At 38.5% G+C, this 24,134-nt stretch overlaps 2 protein-coding genes and 1 long non-coding RNA gene across 3 annotated transcripts in view; all 3 read left to right on the top strand.

Annotated features, from left to right (window-relative positions):
• Nucleotides 1-4,235: 4,235 nt before the first annotated feature.
• Nucleotides 4,236-11,775, top strand: pa2g4a (proliferation-associated 2G4, a). The gene is made up of 13 exons (XM_037678882.1): nt 4,236-4,459; nt 5,835-5,963; nt 6,181-6,286; nt 6,823-6,892; nt 7,004-7,096; nt 7,745-7,808; nt 7,932-8,010; nt 9,496-9,574; nt 9,689-9,822; nt 9,914-10,008; nt 10,120-10,247; nt 10,349-10,402; nt 10,549-11,775. Exons 1-13 carry the CDS (start codon nt 4,378-4,380, stop codon nt 10,609-10,611), a joined length of 1,176 nt encoding a protein of 391 aa, XP_037534810.1. The 5' UTR covers nt 4,236-4,377; the 3' UTR covers nt 10,612-11,775.
• Nucleotides 11,776-14,769: 2,994 nt separating this feature from the next.
• On the top strand, nt 14,770-16,776 carry LOC119412551. The gene is made up of 4 exons (XR_005186934.1): nt 14,770-14,821; nt 14,922-14,948; nt 15,356-15,378; nt 16,461-16,776. It is a non-coding gene; the product is annotated as an uncharacterized LOC119412551 (long non-coding RNA).
• A 705-nt stretch (nt 16,777-17,481) lies between these two features.
• Nucleotides 17,482-24,134, top strand: part of crbn (cereblon) — a 14,252-nt gene continuing 7,599 nt past the window's right edge. The window contains exons 1-5 of the mRNA XM_037679571.1: nt 17,482-17,591; nt 17,866-17,975; nt 18,154-18,356; nt 20,870-21,019; nt 23,246-23,408. Coding sequence (XP_037535499.1) covers nt 17,519-17,591; nt 17,866-17,975; nt 18,154-18,356; nt 20,870-21,019; nt 23,246-23,408 — 699 coding nt within the window. The 5' untranslated portion in view covers nt 17,482-17,518. The remainder of the gene's footprint in view (nt 17,592-17,865; nt 17,976-18,153; nt 18,357-20,869; nt 21,020-23,245; nt 23,409-24,134) is intronic.

Below are 24,134 nucleotides of genomic sequence, written 5' to 3'. Positions count from 1 at the left end.
GTTTTTGGACTGTGAAAGGAAACTGGAGAAACCGGAAAAAACACTCACAAACACGAGAAGAACATGCAAACTCCAGACAGAAAGACCCCAGGTCCAAACTGAGGATTGAACCCACGACCTTCTTGCTGTGAGACACCAGCGCTAACCACTAGGACATCGTGCTGCCAACTTCTGATAGTGATTTTAAATATTGGAATACTTATTGATATTTTTACTTGTTAATTATTTTACACTCAATTTTTTATTTATATTTTGATGTCTTTCATTTTAGATATCTTAAATTAAACTTGTGATTATTAATAATGGGATTGCAGATATGTGAAATATTTCTTCTATTTCAGATGTCCACAATTTTGGGGGTAAAAGACATTTACATTAGGACAAATAATAAGGATATCAGTTATGATTATGGATAATATTTTACTTGATAAATGATATGCTCATTTAGGATAGTATCTTACTGAGTTGCAACTCAGAATTTTGAGTGTTTGCAAACAGTCAATGTGTAGGCAATGACATATATGTCCATAAATAGCTGCATAAAGTTGAGTGTATTTGTGAAGCAATGACAGCTGTGGTGCTGCTGAGAAACAGCACCAATAGAAACAATGGGAGGCAGCGTGTTTGGGGATGACACCGACCAAATACTGATAGAGTATTTCTCAGTCGTCCGTGAGCCGTGCCATGCCAGCTGTATTGGATGACATCATCTATATCATGTCCAGATACATTAAATTTCCCCACACCTTGGCTGAAATGCTTTGTTGAAGCGCATTGACTCCTTTCTTCTCATCAACTGTGTAAAGAATATGTTTCTAAGTTCTACCAAGCTCCTGAGTGCTTTTGTGTGTACAGTAATTATATTAAAAACGTGTAAAGTTGGAAATGCCTCAGACTCAGAAGTGATCCATCTTCAGATCAGAATCCCCGGGTTCACTTCATTCAACAACAACACACACTCTTCTTCTCACATGTGTGCTAATCATGTTTTTACATCTCACTACTTATTAAGGAACATTGCTGACATTTCATTAAATTCCTCATTTTGCTGCATCTACACATTTTTCCTAACACATATAGTTCAAACTCAAGGCCCGGGGGTCAAATGTGGCCCTTGATGACATATTATCTGGCCCCCAAGATGATATGTGAAATGTAAAATACTTCTAGCTCTTGAATTTTTTTTCAGTAATCTTTGATTAAGATGTCAAAAGCACAACAGAGAACATCAAATGAGACCAATCAAATTCTTGTTGAGGAACCTGTGACCAAGAAAGCTGTATCTGATTTGAGTTCATGCAAATTCTGAAATTGGCCCTTAGTTTGAAAAAGGTTTTTATTTTGTCCCCCTTTTGTAAGTGAGTTTGACACCCCTGTTCTAACATGAGACAATAATCCCACATGCAAAACATACCTGCATCTACTTTACATCTATGTTGGCGTGTCAGGAGAGGTGTTTCATGTGTGCTTAGTTCCACATTTGTTGGGATATGTGGAAGAAAAGTGCACAGAAACATGCCTGTGCACAGATTGATAAATCTGAATATTTCAGTGCACATGCACTTTTCTCAGTTTGTCTCTACACCAACTTTCAGTAGGAAAACTGCTCACTCTTGATACATGAGGCCCAGGACTGTAGCAGGTGGTGTTTGACTGAGATGGTGCACCTGTCAAATGGTACCACGTGTTTTATAAGAGCTCCCGTGGAGCAGAAGAGCAACAGTTCTACATTGCAACTGACTGATGTCTTTTACCACATACACAGTGGCAAAAACTTAACACATGGTAATTCACAAAAAATACAGCGCTCTAGAATCCTACAAACTAACTTGAGAAGGAATTGAGAGAAGAATTCTGCAACTATTTTGAGAGAATATCTGTTGAACAAATGATTGAAAACAAGTTAAAAATTCAAGTGACAAAACCGCTAGTCTACCTTTTTAGCTTTATAAACTTTATTGTCATTCAAAATTGTACAGTACACCACGTAAAACTGAAAAAAATTTCATTTAATTTCTCCACATCAGTGTAGGAGTACATAATTTACATGAATTTTGTAGACTTTGGTGTTTAGAGCAGAAGATACAACTGCAGATACAACAAGGAATGCGTGTTAGCGAATGTTCCTATATAAACATATGATGCATTTATACATGCTTGAGGTGTAAGCTCTGCAGTCTATGGATGAGATATAGATGACACTGGGCTTTCTTCACTAAGAACCCAGTGTTTCTTGACCAAGAAAGCTCATTGGTTATGTGCACCAACATGAACCTGGTGCTCTCCACCACTTCCACCTCTGTGTATGAACAGCAGCATGTGATGTGGTTTTGTTTTCCTGAAGTCAGTAATGAGCTTTTTAGTTTTGTTGACATTCAGATCAAGGTTATTTTCCCCACACCAGTTCACAAGGTGTGCCACCTCTTCCCGATATGCCTGATCCTTGTTGTTGCCAATCAGGCTCACGACTGTGCATCGTCTGCATATTTGATGATGTGGTTGGTCTCAGACCTGGCGACGCAGTTGTAGGTCATCAGGGTAAAGAGAAGTGGACTCAAATCACAGCCCTGGGGAGAGCCCCTGCTCAGACTGATAACGTATGTGTTCCGCCCCACCCGTACTGACTGTGGTTTGTCAGACAGGAAGTCAAGAATCCAGTTCCTGAAGGTGGTGTTAACCCTCAACTGTGGTGCTGTGGGATGATTGTGTTGAATGCTGAGCTGAAGTCCACAAACTACAGGGGTGTTTTTCTCCTTTTTTTAACAGGCACCATTCAGGCGCAACATGGCCAAATACATTCATAACTACTTCTCGTAGCTTTAGTAGAATATATTGGTAGAACACCAACTGTTGAAAAAAAACTGAATGCAAAAAAAGTCTAAGAGGCCAAGGAGGAGATATAGGGACTTGGACATAGGGACGTGGAGGTAATTGGAGTGAGGACAGAAGATGCAGAGGACAGAATGTGATAGAAGAGAATAACTCGCTGTGGCGACCTCTACAAAGGGAACAACTGAAAGAATAATAAGATAAATTCAATTCAATTCAGTTTATTTATATAGCACCATATCACAACAAAGTTGTCTCAGGGCACTTTACAGGAATATTCACATACATAGAAAGGCCAACCAGTAAAGTTCTTTATCTAAGGAATCCAGCAGACTCAAATGTTCACTTCATCGCAATTTCCCATCTTGAGCAAGCACAAAGGCAACAGTGGAAAGAAAAACTCCCTTTTAAAAGGAAGAAACCTCCAGCAGAACCAGGTTCAGGACAAGCACTGGGTTTGAGAGGACAAGAAGGAGAGACAAATGAACACAGAATGGCAGGTCCAGATGTAGGTGCAGGTGAACCTGAAACACAAAAACACATGTCAAGGATAGAAAAAATAATTGCAAATACAGGTTGAGCAGAGTAAATAAAGAAAGTAGAATAGTGAAAAGATGTGGTCAGTTTGTCCTCCAGCAGTCTAAGCCTATAGCAGCATAACTAAGCGATAGCTCAGGAAACCCAAGCCGACCCTAACTATAGAATTTAGTAAAAAGGAAAGTCTTAAGCCTAGTCTTAAAACTGGATAATGTGTCAGCCTCAAAGTCAGTAACTGGAAGTTGGTTCCACAAGAGAAGAGCCTGATAACTGAAAAAAAAAAAAAAAAAAAATCTGGTTTTGGAAACTCTAGAAACTGCAAGTAAACCTGCAGTCTGAGAGTGCAGTGTTCTGTTAGGAAAATATGGAACAATAAGATCTGTAAGATGGAGCTAGGTTGTTGAGAGCTTTGTACGTTAGAAGTAAGATTTTGAATTCAATTCTGGATTTGACAGAATTAACCGCAATGATAAAACATCAAACTTCTTAAAAATAATTTCTTATTATTATTATCAATATTATCATTATTATTGTTATTATTATTATTATTCAGTTCTTCTCATCCTGAACATTTCATTGCATTGTTGACCTTGTGTTAACCTGCTTAAGGAGGCTGTAGTCAGTGATGTTACTGAATGCACACAAATGACCCATAAAAGTTGATTAAATGTCAAAAAAACAGAAGTAGATATGAATATATTTAAACCACAGACATATATGCCCTTAGACTAGGAAGAAACTGAGTTACAGATGACTGAGTTGAAGAGCCTGTTAAACTATTAAATGATTGTTGGACTTGCCGTACATTTCCGCGTTTTGGCGGGCTGGGGGCGCCTGCTGTGACACTGCCTGCGACTGAACACAGTGAAGTGGGAGGAGTCTGTGGAGCAGCCGGGGGCTTGCGCTGTAGCAACGTGCACCACGAGCCGGAGCTTCGGTTGAGCCGAGGCAGGTCTTCAACGTAGAGGTGCTGCCGCTTCTCTCTGGGCCGACTGAAACTTCACTCCCAAAATGTCCGACGAGGAACAAGAGCAGACCATAGCCGAGGACCTGGTGGTCACCAAGTACAAGATGGGCGGTGACATCGCTAACCGTAAGTTATTGGAGTTTAATAGCCGTTTCAAACTAGGTGGGACGAGTTACCCTTTTCGGCCTGTGCTGCAAGCTAACGAAGGTTTCCTATCTGCAGCCGCAGCACTAACAGCTGCCATGTGGTTTTACATTCGAGGAGCACGTATGCTATCCTAACAGGTGCAGCTCCTCCAGTTTTAGCTGACTAATTCAGCTCATGCTAGCCGATGCTATTCAAGGTTAATGCTACTATGTTTAGCTGGTAGGAGCCGACTAACTAACGTGGGGTCCTAGCTAACGAGCTAGCTAAGCTTGATGTGTGGCCGTCCATTTTTAGCAAAAGCTAACAAGCTAAACGGTGTGAGTCACATATATGAGGCTAGACTGAATACTTTTTAATAACTAATTTTTTTTGGAAGACAATTAACTGTCATACTGGCGTCTTTTTATAATTTGTATTATGCTGTCTATACAAGTCCATAATTTGTATGACTAGTTTCTGCTGCTTTTTATTGTGGATGTGTCGACCACTTGCTATTTTTAGCTCAATTTACATGCTTCAACCTATCCAGAATAAATTACAGCGTTTCTAAGTCATGTAGAAAATTTAACATTAGATGGAAGTTTCCCAAATGTACCACTAAACTATTTAAAATAAATATTAGGACAGTTCTTTAATGCCAGTCTTGTGCATTGTTGCTTTTTGAGACCAAGAACAAAAACTAAAACGTTTGTCATGGTATATATTTTAGTATCATATTAAACTAGTCCTGCTCAGTCCTGTTTATTGTGATATGCATCACAGTTCAAATATTGAATCCAAGATTAACAAGTCAATTCAGTGTGTGTACTGTTACACTCAGCCCTGTTTTACTGTTTAATTTAATTCAAATTACCAGTAGATAGCTTCACTGGTTTGTTTACACGCACACATTTATGACAATCAGCCTATCATTAAAAAACACATGGTGTAAAGTGGCTCTTGGGGGGCAAATATGAGGCCAATACGTTATTAGACATTCACAGATGACTGTTTACAGTGTACTTTTTTCGTTCAACCTTTATTTATACAGGTTAGTCTCATTGAGTCACAAGGACTCATTTACAAGAGAGCCTGTTTTGGACAGACAACATGTAAAGTACAGACAACAATAAAATGCAATGTTGCAGGTAATTACAGAAGTAAAGCAGTCCCTCTGGTATTACAACAAATGAATGAACTGTAACACAAGGCTTTGGGTGTATGTAGCACAGCTTCAATGCCACTGTGCTCCTTGCATTCACTCACACAGGACACAACTGGTGTTTAGAGTCGTTTTAAATTACTGTGAAGCTGTTGTCTAAAATGTGTGACTTCCCTTTTTTTTATTAATTACATACCGATTGTGTCACTACAGAGGCTCTTCGTCGGGTCATTGATGCAGCGAAGCCCGGGGTCTCTGTGCTCAGCCTGTGCGAGGTAGGAGACGCCTATATCGTGGCGGAAACTGGAAAAGTCTTCAAGAAGGAGAAAGAAATGAAGAAAGGTGAGGCAATGAGCCGAGGTGAATCCATCTTGGAAGATTGATATCAATTTATACATCCTGCGTTACAGTAGTCTGATCAACTGACAGTCAACATGGCTAAATAAATAAATAAAATTATGACAGTAAAAAAGTCACAGCCTCCATCCTTTTGTTTTAACGTGCTTGCAGGAGATGCTTTTCAAATGATGACTTGGTGGTTCTCTTCTCCCTCTTCTAGGCATCGCCTTTCCCACCAGCATCTCGGTGAATAACTGTGTTTGCCACTTCTCTCCCCTGAAGAGTGACCCAGACTACTCACTTAAAGATGGAGATCTGGTCAAAATGTAGGCACAATGTTTAGGATTGGTGTTACCCTGTCCTTATCCTGTGTGTTTTTAGTTTCCCCAGCATGCATCTGTCTTTGTTTCACCATCATAATTTCATTTTATTGTGAGGAATTTCTGTTAGCGTTTTCAGAAAGGTCTAAATGTCCTATCCTACGTGGCAAACTACAAATGACGTTCTTAAGTAATTTGGTTGAGTTTTATCCTTATTATCTGTTCAGTATCCCCTTTGAAAATTACACTTACACAGAAATGGAGATAAAAAAAAAAACTATTAAATTATCTTTAACTTGAATTTGTATTAAATCTTATTAAAATTAATCTTGTAATATAATTCATTCAATGGCTATAATAAGTTAAATTCTATTGTGTATGTATTTCATGTTTAGTCTTTAGATGTGCCTTACCCAATATTACTTTGATTTCCTCTGCTCTGCTGTTGGTAATTTTGGTAGCAGCAGAACTTGAGTACAAGTGAAACAATCTGTTTTCTTTGTTTGATTATTTCAAACTTTGTCGTCTTATTTTGTGTTTAGAGATCTCGGGGTTCACGTTGATGGCTTCATTGCCAATGTTGCTCATTGCTTTGTTGTGGGAGCCAGCAAGGTGAGAGCATTTTTTTTTTTTAAATAATAAAAAATGAAAATAAACTAACATCTGATATTATCACAGTTTTCAGATATTGTTTAAATTTTAATAACTTCTTTATTTCTGCAGGAGAACCCTGTCACAGGCAGAAAGGCTGACGTCATCAAGGCAGCCTATCAATGTGCAGAAGCGGCTTTACGTCTTGTGAAACCTGGTAATCAGGTCAGTTTAAAAATGTCATCGCACAAAAAGGTTTCTAAGTTCAATAATCCAGGTAGATAACAACAAAAATGGTTATCTGGTCTACTTTGGCTTTGGTTGTCCTCGGGCTGTTTCTGTAAGTAGCAAGTTGGCCACCTGTCCTAGGACATGTGAGTGTTCTACTTGATTGTTTTGGATGGGTGTGTACTGCAAGTGTTAAAAGCCTACGGTACTCCTGAGATTCCGACAGGAGGTTGGCTTGACACAGCAGTGAAAGCTACGTATGGGACAGTCTGGTTGGCAGGCCTCAGACTGACAAAGTCTTCTGGATGGGGGATGAAACTTTTCTCACTTAAAGAAACTGGTCCAGATGACATGATTTAACCATTTTTTATGTCATCACACAATTTTACGGGTTTGCCTTTACGATGGAGTCTGCAATGTTTTGTTAGTCAGGAGCAGATTTAGCTCGACCAATTTTTTTTTCTCTAGATTTGTCACTGGCAGTGTGTCAACATGTAAAAATATTAAACCATCTCACCTTTATTTCAGTTCAAAAGATAAATGTCTACTACATTAATTAGTTTATAAACTGATCCTGTAATTATCTATGATTTGAGTATGGACCTAAAATGAACATTAATTTTTATGCACATCTCATACTTACAGAACACTCAGGTGACAGAAGCCTGGAACAAGATTGCACAGTCGTTCAAATGCTCACCGATTGAAGGTGAGTCTGTTGGACATTTGTCATCAGATTGGAGGAGGAGGAGGATTCAAAAATTGTATGTGTTGATTTTTATGGCAGCATATTACTTTCCATGTACAACATTAATCGTCTCTATGTTTTAAGGTATGCTGTCTCATCAGTTGAAGCAGCATGTCATAGATGGAGAGAAAACCATCATCCAGAATCCAACAGACCAACAAAGGTACTTTTTAAAAATTAACCCAGGAAACAAGTCACTAAAGGTTTAACTTTAGGTAACCATAATTTTTGTCTATAAATTACATAATTAACAAAATGTTTGATCCTGAAGGCTCTCACGCGTTACATCTGAAAATCAAACAAAAATTTAATTTTTTGAATCAGAATCTGCTTTATTGTCATTACACTGAAGCACAACAAAATTACATTTCAGTGCAGCCAGTCCAAGAAAACATTAACAAGCAGACGTGGGGAGACGGAGGTGTCTGAGGCTGCAGCCTTGGGAGGTGCTGCCGTTTTCGTTTAGATAAGGAAAAGAGAAACACGATGGGAGGTATAAAGAAATCGAATCGCACTGTGTCCTAGATGGGACATAGGGTGAAAGTTGCAACAAAAAAGACCTCAGCACAGAAACAGCAACACACTAATGACATTATAATACATTTATGCATGAGGGGGCTGACGAAGGCGGTAAGTTGTCCATGGACACTGGCAGATAGTTCCATAGTTCTGATAAGAGATGGTGCAGTGTCTTATCAGCCGGCTCAGCTCTGACCCAGGTGCACAGATGTCCTCGAGAAGGGGAGGCTGGGAGCAGAGCTTCTTGTTCACATAACTTCCAGGAGAGTTTGAGATAGTTGGTCAGTTCGAGGCCGACATGGGGGAGACAGATTCAGATAATTATTTTGGGTCAGGCCGACTCTGCTTGATTTTCTGACTAACTTCGTAGTTCTACTGGTGTGGCTCCAAACAGCCAAATTTTGTGGTCAACACCGCCAGTCTGAGCTCATAGATTCTCCAAGGTTGATTCCTTCCTGCCAGTGTGTTTCAGGAGCCACAAGTGGCCTGCGATTCTCAGAAGTCGTGTCCAGCTTACAACTCGGCTCACACAGCATCCGAGTCTGAGTGGTTACTGCTCGGCACGTCTTTTCACGCAAGCCGAACAGCGTTACAATGGCCAGAACAGCGGCTGACATTTATCGCATTTGTTGATATGCCAGGTGACCGCCAACTCCAAAATGCATAAAATAATACAATACTGACAGACACACAATCTTCCACTGCCCCCAGGAATCCATCGTGTATCCAGCTGCAAGTGTCCCGTCAGGGCAAGAGAGCTCTCCTTTGCTCTGTCTTCTCGTCGAGTTTTTTTTTTTTCTCTGTTTCATTCTGAAACTGTTAAAATCAATGTAATTAAATGAAAGATTCATGTAACACAAGTGTAAGAATGCTTTTCTTGAACTCTTGCTTCTGTCAAAATTTCAGTTGGTTAGACTTTTTAATCACGGCACACTCGGATCAATGAAGACACACAAAACACATCTGCTGAATTAAAGTATGTGAAACTGAATCAATTGCCAATTTCATTTACATTGAAAACGGCAATTTATTTGGTGGTTTTGCGATACTCTATTCTTAAAGTATTTATATATAAAAAACACTTAAAATATTTTTGGGTTTAATTTATTTATATATTTTTTCTTTTTAGGAAGGACCATGAGAAGGCAGAGTTTGAGGTTCATGAAGTCTATGCTGTAGATGTCTTGATTAGCTCTGGTGAAGGGAAGGTAAGCACGTTGTTTTCTTCCCTCATCTGTACTAATTTAGTCATTTTGCTTTCACTGGTTTGCACTGAATTGGTGGATATCTGACATCCTGCTAAGTTTCTAATATGTTCTTAGGCCAGAGATTCAGGTCTGAGAACCACGATTTATAAGAGGGACCCCAATAAACAGTATGGCTTGAAAATGAAGACCTCTCGTACCTTCTTCAGCGAATTGGAGAGACGCTTTGATGCCATGCCCTTCACTCTTAGGTTCGAGTGTAAAACTTTATATTTTGCAGTAACACCATGCTGAAATTTTACATTTAAAAGACATGAAAATTATTATTGTTGTGGTCATCAGGGCTTTTGAGGATGAGGCCAAAGCCCGTCTTGGTGTGGTAGAGTGTGCCAAACATGAGCTGCTGCAGCCCTTCAGTGTGCTACATGAAAAAGAGGGTGAGTGTTTCACTTCCCTGTTAATCAGGTTTCATATTCCTTATGTGTTGTTATATTGAACATCAGTTATTCTATGACTACTGTCCATCTCTTTTATTCTTAATTTCTTAGGGGAGTTTGTCGCACAGTTCAAGTTCACAGTGCTGCTGATGGCCAACGGCCCTCACAGAATCACAAATGGACCCCTCGATCCAGAGCTGTACAAGTCGGAGCATGACGTTGAAGATCCAGAGCTAAAGGTGAGCGTGGACCTACACTTCTGCGATGAAGCTTCAATCACAAAATGAGTTTAGAGAGTAACCTGCTGGATTTCTGAAACGTCATCTGTTTCTTTTTACAGGCTTTACTACAGAGCTCTGCAAGCCGTAAAACACAGAAGAAGAAGAAAAAGAAGGTATATAATAAAATTTGTTACATTTGAGTGATGCACATCATAAAGAACTAAATACTAACAAATTTATCCCCTGCAGTGTGCTCATTTATTTCCTTTGCCTGTTTTGGTCACACTTGTTTAATATCTTTTCATTTCTCTTCCTTTAGGCCTCAAAGACAGCAGAAAATGCAACTGGACAGTCAGCTGAGGACATGGAAGCTGCAGAATAAAAACTGCCTTTTCACATACAGGACCCCAAAGACGTGAAAGATTAAAATAATGACAAGACTCCCTGGACTCTGTTTTACATTTGGTAGATTTGACCTAAGGTGATAAATTGATTTAAAAAAATGTCTAGATCAGTTTAATATTGTGAAATCCTACACGGATGTTTAACCCTTTACTGCATTATTTGATACAACCACTGTGTGTTTTTTTTTTTTTTTTTTTGGTTTTTTTACTATGACAAAAACAATTTTTTGCAGGCTAACTTGTTTGAACTGTCTGACAAATATGTTAGTCCTCAAGCTTGAAGAGTTTTTGTTGATTTGAAACAAGTTTCTTGCTGAAAGTGAGTTTCATTGATTGACACTTCACTGTGAGAATCATTAATTATATTTAAAGCATTTAGTTTGAGACCATAGATTTATTTGCTTGACTAGGTGATGAGGCATTTACCATAAACTTTTGTAGCTTATGACAAATTTTAAGCCAACTTAAGAAGAAAAGAAGATCCGGTAGATGAATTTACATGAAAAAGTTTCAATTATATTTGGGTAATGTGATGCAGTGAAGGGTTGATTTATAATTTAGTTTCAGCTGTTATAATGCCCCCCAAAAAGTGAAGACTTTCCTAACTTGATTTTGGAAATGACCGTTTCGAAACTGTTTGCTCCAGATTTTATGAAAAGATAGTAACAATTCTATTAGAGCAACTATTTTGGTTGAAACTGCTGTTTTTTAACCACGCTAGATTTTAAAGCAATAACCCAAAAAAGAAGATTAAAAATTTTTAAGTATACAAAAGTTAAAAAAAAAAAAATCAACCTGGGAACAAACAGCTACACTGACTGCCATTTCCCTTTTATGATAAAATAACTGATCAGAAATAAAAATGTTTTCTATCAGTGACATCTGTATGGTTGGTCTTGTGAAGCATAAAGGCTAAAGCTGATCAGGGTTTGTTTTTTTTTTTTGGGGGGGGGGGGTAAAAAATTAATTGTAGAGGCTTCAGTAGACCTGAAAAATTCATGTCAGTTATTTTTTAGGTCTGAGGTCATGTTAGCTCACACTTGTCCAGAAATAACTATGATGGGGAAAGCAAACTCCTGCTTTCCATTTCAACCACTGAGGAGTGAAACTTTACGTCCAAGGAAATAAATTGTTTTCATACACGTTTGTGTTTTGGTTTTTGTTCCTTAGGTTTCTTTTAAATAGTCTTCATTTCCTAATTAACTTTACCTGCTTGCTGTGTCAGTTTCAGATCCTGTGAGCGAGACCACTTAAGCTTTTCCCTCGTTAGTAGTCACCAAAGCAAATAGTCTTCTATTTCACTGCAACCTCTGTCCAACTACCTCCATGTCTTAACTGCATCCATATATCTCTTGACTTTTTCCCCTGGCAGCTGCATTTCTAACATCCTTCTACCAATGTACCCACTGTCCCTCCTCTGGACATGTCCAAACCATCTCAGTCTGGCCTCTAACTTTATCTCCCAGTTGTTCAACCTGTACCTCTGATGATCTCATTCCTAATCTTATCCAGCCTCGTCACTCCTAAGGAGAACCTCAACAGCTTCAGTTCTGCCACTTCCAGTTTGTTCTTGTCTTTTTGTCAATGCAGCTGTCCAGACCATATGGTCTAACCACTGTCTTGTTAACTTTTTTCCCCACTGACCTTTGCTGACACCCTTTTGTCACAAATCACTCCTGAAATTTTTCTCCATCCTGCCTCTCTTTTCCACCTCTTTACCCCACTTCACATATTTATGGACAGTGGACCCCAAGTACTTGAAGTCCTGCACCTTTGTGACCTCTGCTCCTTGTAGCTTCACTGTTCCACTGGCCTCCCTCTTATTCACACGTACTCTTGTACTAACGCTAGCTTTCATTCCTCTTCTTTCAAGTGCATACCTCCACTTCTCCAAGTTCTCTTTCACCTGTTCTCACCACAGATCACGTTATCTGCAAACACCTTAGTCCACAGGGATTTCTGCCTGACCTCTTCTGTTAGTCGTTTCATCACCAGAGCAAACAAGAAGGGGCTCAGAGCCGATCCTTCGAGTCTTGATTATTTGAAAAGAATTGAGGGTTAGTCAAATGTATCCATTGTGACGGAAAGGACTGCTTTGCCCTTTGTTTTTGTCATGTATGCAATCATTTCACAGCAGTTTAAAGTGATGCTGTTCTCTCTTGGACTTCAGAAAAATTAATCATAATTTCCCTGCTTATTATTGACTATTGTGTTTCATTGTTTTGCCTTTAATCCCTTCCCTTGATCCTGCAAGTGCATGTTAGTGTTTGACAGGTCAGCGCTGTAAATAAGAATTTGAAAGACTTCATGGGCTAGAGAACTCTATTGTTTAATTGTTTAAAGAATTCCATTTTGTTTTGGTGAATTTATAAAAAGCATATGATAGGGTACAGAGAGAGGAGGTGTTGCATGAGGAAATCTGGAGTGGCAGAGAAGTATGTTAGACTGGTGACATGTAGCAGGACAGTGGTAATATGTGCTGTAGGAGTGACAGCTTAAAGGTGGAGGAGGGAGTGCATCAAGGATCAGCTCTGAGCCCCTTCTTGTTTGCTCTGGTGATGGACCAACTAACAGATGAGGTCAGGTAGAAATCCCAATGGACTATGACTACAGGTCTCTTGTAAATGAGTCCTTGAGGCTCAATGGGATTAACCTGTCTAAATAAAGGTTGAATGAATGTTTGCAGATGACATTGTTATCTGTGGTGAGAACAGGGAACAGGTGGAAGAGAACTTGGAGAGGTGGAGTTATGCAATTGAAAGAAGAGGACTGAAAGTCAGTCATAGTAAGACAAGAGTTCATGTGTGTGAATGAGAGGGAAGCTGGTGGAACATTGAGGCTACAAGGAGCAGAGGTCACAAAGGTGCAGGACTTTTGGTCCACTGTCCATGAAAATGGAGTGGTAAAGAGGTGAAAAAGAGAGTCCAGGCAGGATGGAGTGGATGGAGAAAAGTTTCAGGAGTGATTTGTGACAAAAGGGTGTCAGCAAAGGAAAAGTTTACAAGACAGTGCCCAAACAACAGTGTGATTAGATATGTTGTATCTTGAGACAGTGGAACTGACAAAAAGACAGGAGAAAGAACTGGAAGTGGCAGAAATTAAGATGCTGAGGTTCTCCTTAGGAGTGTCAAGGATGTATAAGATTAGGAATGAGATCGTCAGAGGTACAGCACAGGTTGAACAACTGTGAGACTGAGATGGTTTGGACATGTCCTGAGGAGGGACAGTGTATTGGTAGATGGATATGTTAATTCAGCTGCCTGGAAAAAGCCAAAGAGGAGATATACGGATGCAGTTAGGACATGGAGGTAGTTGGAGAGGACAGAGTGAGATGGAGAAGGATGAATCGCTATGGCGACCACTGAAAAGCCAAAAGAAGAAGAAGGAGCCATGTGTTTCTTTGCTTGCATAAAGGCTGTAGTGTGAGGTGAGACAATGTCATCACAATCATATTCCTAGTGCATGTGCAAGATAGACATTAATACCATGATAAGCCTCAAATTCGTTAATCTTGATTTCATTTAAAGCAGATTTCAAACATAAGTACAAAATCTTGAACAAATCTAACCAAGACACAAGAACAAATACGAAATTGTCTTTTTTTATGTCCTGATGCATGCTCAATAATACAGGTAGATAAATCAACCCTTAACAAGTAGTACATTTGAAGTTTATTTTTGCAAGTATACTTTAAGTTAAATATAAGTATATCAAGTATACACACCATACTTGTAGTGTACCAGAAGTATACTGATTTAATACTTGTTTGGACTAAATTGGGACATTTTTATACTATTTTTAAGTATATCAAAGTTTATAAAAAGTAAACTTAAAGTACACTTCCTCATTTTTAGTGTAAGTATACTTGTAGTACACATAAATAAACTAATTTTTGCTAAGGGAAACAAGGTCCGACTTGTTTTGTGTGTGCCTTTTTCATGTTCTGCTTTATTCAGAAGTGAGCTTTGTTTTCATTAACGAGGCAATAAAACTGTTAATTACACTATTCCAGAATTATTAAGTGCATTTTGTCCCTAAATACATATTTCTTTTTTTATCACGTCCACCTGTCCTTCAAGACTACATTTTCCAATGCGCCAACTGGCGCGTGAATATGACGTTGCCAGTTAATAAAAGCCGCGCACTTTTTTCGTCACGTCCTCTTTCCGTTGCTCTTCTCGCTTTGAGGTAAGAGTCAGTGTTTGTGCGCAAACAAAATCCAAACCAATCTTTAAATATTACAGGTCATCTGTAGTTTCTAATTATATATTTGTTTTATTCCTTACAGAAACCTCTCCACACGATGAGAGCCAAGGTAATATACAAAGGCGGCATTTATATTTGTTGGGTTTCTTTCCTGCTGTCGCTCTTCTAGCTAGCTTGTAGCACAACCATGCTTGCTAGCAGAACGTGCCCCTATTTTACTACTTGTTTTTGATCCCTTCACTCGATCATACTGTGGTTATTTTGTGTGCATTAACATTACGTATGTAGACGTAGTTCATCGTTTATTAACGCATGATAAATACATGCTACTATGGTGACTAGTAAACCTGTCAGCCTCCGGTACAGTAGTGGACCTGATATATAGACATATCTTTTGAAAACGTGTATTCGTGTAGTGATGTATTGTCTTTGTTTCTTGAACATGTTGTTAGCCACTAAGTGAAATTACAAACACGACAATCCTTTGCTAATGACTGTGCTGTTTTTATTTTCCAGTGGAGGAAGAAGCGTATGCGCAGGTGAGTTTCTTCCAAAACGACGCTTGTGTAAACTTGTGGTTGAATAAATCAGGTTTTCCAAACTAGAATGGGTTTTTACTGTTTTAAGTGGTTTTAGTCAGTCTGCCTATAAGGACTTTAGACAATAATAGACGTGTTCTGGTGATGGTCAGTAATTGCACACTTTTTGTTAACTATATTTAGGCAACTTCCTATAATTTTAACTTTGATAAGATGGAACTTTAATGATCTACTCTTTAAAGGTGAATGGTTATTGCTGGCCTCTTAATTGTATATTTGGTATACAAAAAAAGTGTATGGATATGATAAAATGTTAAGTGTTGCAGTTTACCTTAAGATTTGTTTAATGTTCATATGTAAGTTAACACAAGGTCAATGCAATATTTTCAGGATGAGGAGCAGTTTTAGATTGAACTCAAATTGCATTAGGAAAAATTTAATGAGTGAAATGTACAGTAACTTGAGTATAAAGTTGCTTAAAGGGTTTTTTTTGGGGGGGGGGGGTAGCTTTTGTGCCCAAATTACTGCATTTGAGTTGTTTATTTTTAAGCAATTCATATTTTAAATAACTACTTTGAGTAAAGTTATGGCAGGGCAGATGACTCGGGACTCTTAAGGACCCAGGTTCAATCCCCAGCCATTCTTGCATGCGTCTCTGAGCAAGACACCTAATCCCCAATTGCTTCCCAGGCGCTTGCATAGCTGCCCACTGCTCCACCTGGGTGTATCCCAGGTGCGATGGGTTAATGCATAGTTTTCGCCTCTATGGAAACGTACAATAATGACAACACGTAGCACTTTATTATTACTATTATTATACTGACATGTACTGGTAGTAGTTGGAGTTTTCAAATGCCCACTTTTACACAGCAGCAGTGTTTGCTTTAGTCAAATGAAGCTTAACTTTGTTAAAATATTACTGGATTGTAGTCATAACTTTATACTCGTATAAGTTGCAGTTTATTACAGCCTCAGTTTAGATTTGTTCAGCTTATACCTGCAGGAATATGCTGTATGAAATGTCAAGCCAGTAAATTGCCCGAGTTTTTTTTTTTTTCTCAAAATGGTTTTCTTTTCAACAGGCTGAAGCGTAAAAGGAGAAAGATGAGGCAGAGGTCAAAGTAAGCCCTCATCCCTGTCAGCTGTGATCCCATCTGAGCCTTTCCAGATGACATACTTGGACCCTCTGCTGGTGATGAAACAAAAGTCCCAAGTCCTGACCAGATAAATAAGGACGCCAACCGAGCGAGCTGGGCGTTTCTGGAAGTTTGGCAAAGATGCTGGAGTGACATGTCATCCACTGCACAGCTGCTTTGTTCATGGACCATAATGCATCTCTTTACTTGCAATTGTTAATGTGGTGTATTGAACAACAAAATAAACACTGTTAAAATAGTACATTCAGTCTTTCTTTTTATGTGCAGCAGGATTAGATGTGAAATGAGGAATAAAGTGAAATTTGTATGTGTATAGAGGTATTTATATACAATTTTCATAATTGTAAATATCGACTGCAGAACGTGTGTAAAGTTTTATGTACATTTTATCTAGATGTTTAATAAGTGGTATTACATAAATGGACGTGACTTCAAAGTATCCTTTATGGACAGCCTTTGTTTTGTCAAATCAAAACGACTGAATACATTACTGTCTGAATGTTAACATTTAATGAAAAGTTTTACAACTACTAAAAAGTAAGGTGGACTAGATTTACGCATCTTTTCTAGTGTAGGTCGTTTAGCTACGTATCCACCAGCTTATGTACGTTATCCTTACATTTTTGCATATACAATAAATGTGTATATATATATATATATATACATTTATAATGCGGTATTTTAACCTCAAAAAAGGTTCGAAATCACGTGGATGACGTCACGCACTTAATGTTTTTTTAGACATTGATTTAGCTACATTTTACTAGTATAAACACTTTTTGAACGACACCGCAACAAAACTCCAAATGATGCAGCACAACAAAAGCTTAATTTAATACTTGATTTATAAAAAATTAAAGGTATTTGAGGAAACCTACATCTCGATGCATTGTGGTGAATCGTCGCCAGGGGGCGCTCCGCCATGTTGGCTCCGCGCAGTGGAAACTCCGCAGAAGAAGAGTTAGCATTGTAAACACAAGGATATGGCTGACGAGAGGGGTGGAGGAGAAGACAACATTGACGACAACATGGGAAACCAGCTGCAGCTTTTACCAGGTAACAACTACACCTAAAGTAACACAACTCGACGTGTCAGCGGGAAGTTGCTTCTTGCTAACGGCTAACACGTATTCATACAGGCCACTGTTAAGTGTCAGGTCCTGACGTGGTGGATTTGTGAACCATTTGCTTTCGTTTTCTTCTCTCTTTCTGAAAAACTTTTAAACAATGTTTGTGACTAACGTAGAAGATTGCGTTGCAGATAAGAGTTTGCTTAGGAGACTGAGAGCTAACTAGCCTCGCTGCGTCTTTACTAAACTTGCTGTGACAGAGAATGAGGAAGAGGAGGAAGATGACATGGAGACTGAGGACCGAGACAATGAAGAGGCAGAAAAGCCCAGCGTCATCACGTTTGACCAAAGTCTTCCCACATCGCATGCTGTGAGTAATATTAAAACCATCCTTTATTCCTCTTACACCTCATTCTGTTCAGTGCCCTGAGATGACTTCTGTTGGCCCCATATAATTAAACAGAATTGCACTGATTGACCTCCACCCATGTGGCCCTTCCCTCTGTCCACCTGTGGCCTTGTTTACTGTTTATCTCCTGTGCGGACAGTACCTGGGTTCAGACATGGAGGAGTTTCACGGACGCACAGTCCACGATGACGACAGCTGCCAGACCATCCCTGTGCTCCCCGACAGAGCTGTGATGCTGGTTCCTGGCCAGACGTTGCCTCTGCAGCTCTTCAGACCGCAGGAGGTCAGCATGATGAGGAGCGTGATCCAGAAAGACAGAACGTTCGCCGTGCTCGCACACAGGTCCGCATGGAAACGTCTAACTCTTCATGGGGTGGTCATCACAGGGCGAACACAGCTTTAGTACAGGAAACACTTCACTGTTGAGATTAAGGCCCTGTTTACACGAGAACAACATCTGGAAACATTAGTGTTTTTCAATATTTATTGGGGGTAATAAACAAAAAAAGAGAGGGTTTATGGGAAAACGCTGTAGTTTCCATATCAGTCGGGTTGCCAGATAAGAAATTATGAACTGTAGCACTGTCGCTTTAAAACATATGTGTCAAACAAAAGGCCCGGGGGCCGAATGTGGCCCTCGTTGACATCTTATCTGGCCCCCAAGATTATATTTTTAATGTAAAATACTTGTCACTTTTTTTTCAGTAATCTTTGACTATGATGTCAAAAATGCAACAGAGAACATCAAATGAGACCAATCAAACTTTTGTTGAGGAACCTGCAACCAAGAAAAGATGTTGGATATCTAACTTGAGTTTATGTAGATTCTGAAACTGGCCCTTAATTTGAGAAAGGGTTTAATTTTGGCCCCCCTTTGTAATTGAGTCATATGTACTGCGTAAAATGAGGTGTGCACTGTGTTTGTTGAACATGTGCACAGAAAAGGAGGGGTAAATAAAACATTTTAAATTTATCTGGCAACCCTGATATGGGATTAGCTGCATTCACTGCACATTCAGCATCTGTATGACAGTTACGTCCAAACTGGTGAATACACTAACGTCTCTTTGGACCCTGGATTTGAGTAGTTTATGTCCTACATGCTGAAAAAGGGTGAGTATCACAAAAACTCTCTGCTCTCTGCCATTTATTATAACTTTTTGGTGCAAAAAAACAATTTTTGACTGCAACCACCTGTAGTGTGCATGTGTGAACTCACACTTGCAGTAGGGGGGTTCTCTGAAAATCTCCACTGTGAGACCTGGATTCAGAAACCTTCAGTTTCAGAGAACGAGGGCTGTTGTCGTGTAAATGAACGGCTGATCCGCATCAGGAAGGCTATGGTTTCACTCAAAAACCCATCATGTAAACGGGGCCTACAACTACTGATTTACACACATGAATGTAGGCATTATAAGACTTGCTATTTGCTTTATATCAGTATCTATTTTTCACAGAATGTGTTTTCACTGAATAAGTATTACAAATTCTGCAGTTATTTCCTGGTTCATTGTTGATTTGGTTTGTAGGAGAAAACACCACAACCTGCTTCAAACTTTGAACATTTGGGAAATGCACGCATGACCTTTAAGGTTCAAATAAATAGATGGATTTTAAAAGCATCTTTATGTGCAAAAAATTTACACCACATCTTTTTTTATATTTGGAGTCAGACATTCTTTTAAAGTAGCCTTAATCAGTTCTTGGCCTGACTTTTGGAGTGATTTTTAAGGTTTTGTTTTTATTATTTTTATTTTTCGTGTTGTAATTTGATTGTGTTTTTACTTGTTTTCCATCCAGTTCTTGTATTTGACCATGACAACATATTTATGTAGTAAGTATGCTTCAAATAATAATAAAATGGGCACAAATGGAGGGGGAAAATATATTGTTTCAGGCTTAAAGACTTTCTAAAGCAGATGAGTTTTATTTAAATGTCATGTATTTAAGAAATGGGGGGGGGGGGGGTCCAGTGAAAGCCTGAAACAGAACCTGAAAGGTGCATCATTCTTCGTTGATAATCGACTGTATGATAAGTTTTCAGCTAACGGCTTCTTCAAAGTCTCCTTGTGGGTGCTAAAATACTTACAAAAAAGGTTAAATCGTGTCATCTGGACCAGTTTCTTTAAGTGAGAAACGTTTCTTTTCCCATCCAGAGGACTTCCTCAGTCTACGGGCAATAGGTTTGCTTGGCAGGCTGTAGACAGAGGAAGTCCTCTGGATGGGAAATGAAACGTTTCTCACTTAAAGAAACTGGTCCAGATGACACGATTTAACCTTTTTTGTTATCTACCTGGATGATTGAGCTTACAACCCTTTTTTTATACGTTTTATTTGAAGCAGTGTTGTCTGTGCTATTTCTTTATAGAATCAACTAAAGAAGTTGGAATAAAATATGTTTTTGTGATAGGCTGTTATTAACAAAGTTGGTCTACATCCAAATTAAAACAGGCTCTTTTATGACATCTAGAGACCACACTGGTTTATGTTTTAGTTAAAGAAACTTTTATGCCTGAATAATTTGCAGGTCTGAGCTAAGTGCAGTAACAAACTAACAAAAATCAATTTCTTTAAAATTTAAATGGTACTGGACAAATTTTTTTTTCAAAATTTAAAGAAAAACTCTAAAAGACTACAAAAACAATCTAGTTCGCTTTAAAAGATTATGAGAAATTTGGCTTATTGAAAGAAAAATATAGAGACTCAAGACATTTTGATGTGCTAGATATGTGTTTTTGTTTTGCTCTTTTTCATGAAAGTGTCAGAATTTGCTGCCCCTACTTCTTTTTGTTTAAGATCTGTTTTGTCTCAGATCATATTTGTTTAATTTCAATCTTGACTCCATGTGTTTGCAGCGATGCAGGTGAACCCGAGGCAGAGTTTGGAACAACAGCTGAAATTTATGCGTACAGAGAAGAGCAGGAGTACGGGATTGAAACTGTCAAAGTAAAGGCTGTGGGGAGGCAGAGATTTAAGGTCCATGAGATAAGAACTCAAGCTGACGGGTAAGTAGGAACTAAATGCCTCCATAAAGCAAGGAATCAAAGGTCAGGGATTGTCATGTCAGGGATTGTCATGTCTCAGCTCGAATGCAAATGTTTTTTAATAGGAACATTTTATGAGCAGGTTATTAGTGTTTATAAGGTCGGACCCATCCATACGTCGAGTTACTGAAGCTCTGACATGGGCTCAATCCAGCTTTTACAGTTAGTAACAAGAAAAAGCAGCTTGACTTTGACTCTAGTGTTAGAGCTGCACACTTTATGCATGTTATAGATAAACATATTTATGAGATGATCAGTTTTCAGGATATAATTCTTGTAACTTTTAACAAGTTGTTTTTAACAAACCATCTCCAGAAACTTGATTTAAATAACTGAATTTCACCACTAGAGGGAGCACTAACTCTTCATGTAGCCATCTTTAGAAACAAAGTGAAAGTTTTTATCCTGCCAAGAGGAGCTTTGGTGTTTTTATGTATCAATTATGCACGCAGGGCATTAGGAGGGGATCTGAGCAGCAAGTGCACTTGAAACAAATGTGATTTATTAAAACTGGTGACGTCAAGGAGCAGTTTGTTTTTCCAGCTGCTTCAGTTGTGCAGGCAGTTCATGAACTTATTGATTGATGACTCAAAAAAAACCCAAAAAAAAAAGACAACCTGCTGAAGTTAAACCAGAGTCCGTGTTCGGAAAAATGTGACATGAAATCATTAAACACAGCTTACGTGAGAATTGTTGGGAAACTTTCAAACTTATCTGTAATTAGTCTACGACACACAAATCTGAAATGAGACACTGGTAGGTTTTGTGATCTGTTTAAAGTTATTTACACTTTCTATGCTACAAACTTCTATAAAGCACTTTTAATCACTGTTTTACAGTTCTTGTAACACATCTATACATTATTCATGAAGTGTACTGTTTTAAAACAGTATTTTTTTTTTATTTTTATCTCAGTTTGACCTCTTTGTTTATATGAAATGCAGTTTGAGAATAAATCACTGAAGCATTGCTGAATGAAAGCACTGAAAGACGTCACTGTAGTTAAGCTATAGATCCTGTTTACTATTATCCTCCACTGTGCAGGATGAAGCTTTTATTAGGACACATATCCATCTTTCTTTAACTGTAGTTACGTAAAGCACATAAAGTAATTATCATAATCCTGTTCACGTTCTGTTTGATACTCTTGCAGATAGATAACACAACTCGATTAAATAGAATATTGGGTTTTTGTTGTTGATGCTATTTTTTTTAATAATGCATTGTATCATATATCAATTTGTCATTACTAAATCTGCCATCAAAATAATTACTTAGAAACTATATTTTCAGTACATAAAATAACTGTTAAATATATATATATATATATATATATATATATATATATATATTGTTTTTTTTTATTAAACTAGTAACACATTTTTAATGATCACCGTTCATGTGCAGACATAGGCCTGTTGCGATAAACAATAAATCAATTAATCGCATGATAAATGAAAATTATCGACCTCATTTTCATTTATCGACTTTATAATTTCTTCATGTCTCTCTCTTTCTACTGAAGACACTGGATGACGAAAGATTTAACTCCGATGCTCTTCACTTACCCCTCCCTTTTTCTTTAAAATTCATTTTAACCGTCCAAAATCGCGGTTTTGGATTGTTAAAAGCAGCTAAGCTGAGAAGCTAAGCTAACAGGCCGACCTTGGGAAAAACCTCCCGTCTTGTCTTGCTCCAAAAGTGTAAAAAGTTTTTCTCTGCAAAAAGAAGCTGAGAACTTGTTTACTGATTTTTTTTATTTATTTTTTTTATTTAAAACTTTGTATGAAAGATGCTAAAGAGCTCAAACCACACTGAGTGCCTGCCATTTTGAGAACTGAATAAAGGAAGGAGAGACAGCCCATGTCACGTCAAGAGGCCTCCCTCCCATTTTGCTTAAAGAGACACGCTGTTCGCTCCCTCACTATCCATCCTTTGGTTCAACCAGTGTTATACTGCCATTCGTTGGTCAAAAAAAGATACTATACTCAAAACAAATTAATCAACATTTCTTCTTAAATTTGACAATAATTACTAATTATTATCAAATTTCAAACAATATTATTGTTTATCGCAATAATTTCTGAGACAGTTAACCGCCCAGTAAAATTTGTTATCATGACAGGCTTATGCAGACACTTTTCGTCACTTGTTTCTGTGTGTCTGATCATCTTTTGTGCTTCTCAGCATCAAACAAGCCAAAGTGCAGATCCTTCCTGAACGGATCCTCCCGGATCCCCTCTCTGCTGTGCAGTTCTCACCACTGTTCATGCTCCATGTGTCCCCCTCCTCCAAACCTCGAGCGCCGAGCTGCAAACAGGTTCAGTGCTGGTGGAACACCTATCGACAGGTCAGCACGTAAATCACTCACATCAGTTCTGAATAATGCTTTAGACCAAGAACCAGAAGGATATATTCTGATTTTGTTTTTTGTTTGTTTTTTGGGGGGCGGGGGGAGTAAAGCTGAGGTTCCTTTCATATCAGACATCACTGAGGGAATCTGTGTGTAATAGGCTGAAGATGTGTTTGAACAAGGGAGAGTCAACCTGTCTAAATGCATTTTACCACAATACTTCCATATTACTGCTCCAACATGTGCATTGTGTATTCTGTGTTATTGTTGCCTGCACACATATACTCTCTTGCAAAAAATATTGTTGTACCTTAGTCCCTCGTTCATCGCGGTGGATCCGTACCCTGAAGTCCTGCGATAAGTAAAAAACCGTGAAGTAGTCCAAGTTTAAGTGAACTGATGGCTTCTGGGTAACGTAGTTCTTTAGACTGGCAAAACAGTGAAGGCTTAATGAAGAATGTCAGTGATATTTTTTGGAAAATATTACGTACATGTACAGTACTTAAACAAACTAATGGAGCAAGTCCGTGAAAAATGAACCGCGAAGCAGCGAGGGACTACTGTACAGTAAAAACATCCCCTTTTGTATGTTTGTTTACTTATTTGTTTAACAGGTTAGTTCACACATAATTTAACTGGATATACACAAAGTTTGTTTTCTCAGTCATCCAGGTATATAACAACAAAAAAGGTTGAATCATGTCATCTGGACTTCGTTTTTTT

Source organism: Nematolebias whitei, chromosome 7 (assembly GCF_014905685.2).
Source record: "Nematolebias whitei isolate Nwh7 chromosome 7, NemWhi1, whole genome shotgun sequence".
NCBI lineage: Eukaryota > Metazoa > Chordata > Actinopteri > Cyprinodontiformes > Rivulidae > Nematolebias > Nematolebias whitei.
The sequence above is the reverse complement of the archived record's forward strand: the minus strand, read 5'-3'. Positions and strand labels throughout refer to the sequence as shown.

Excerpts from the sequence above, each read along its gene's own strand:
- pa2g4a (XM_037678882.1), top strand. The coding sequence starts at position 4,378 with ATGTCCGACGAGGAACAAGAGCAGACCATAGCCGAGGACCTGGTGGTC. Across the intron at positions 8,011-9,495 it reads AATCCAACAGACCAACAAAG|GAAGGACCATGAGAAGGCAG; the intron begins GTACTTTTTAAA and ends TTTTCTTTTTAG. Across the intron at positions 10,403-10,548 it reads AGAAGAAGAAGAAAAAGAAG|GCCTCAAAGACAGCAGAAAA; the intron begins GTATATAATAAA and ends CTCTTCCTTTAG.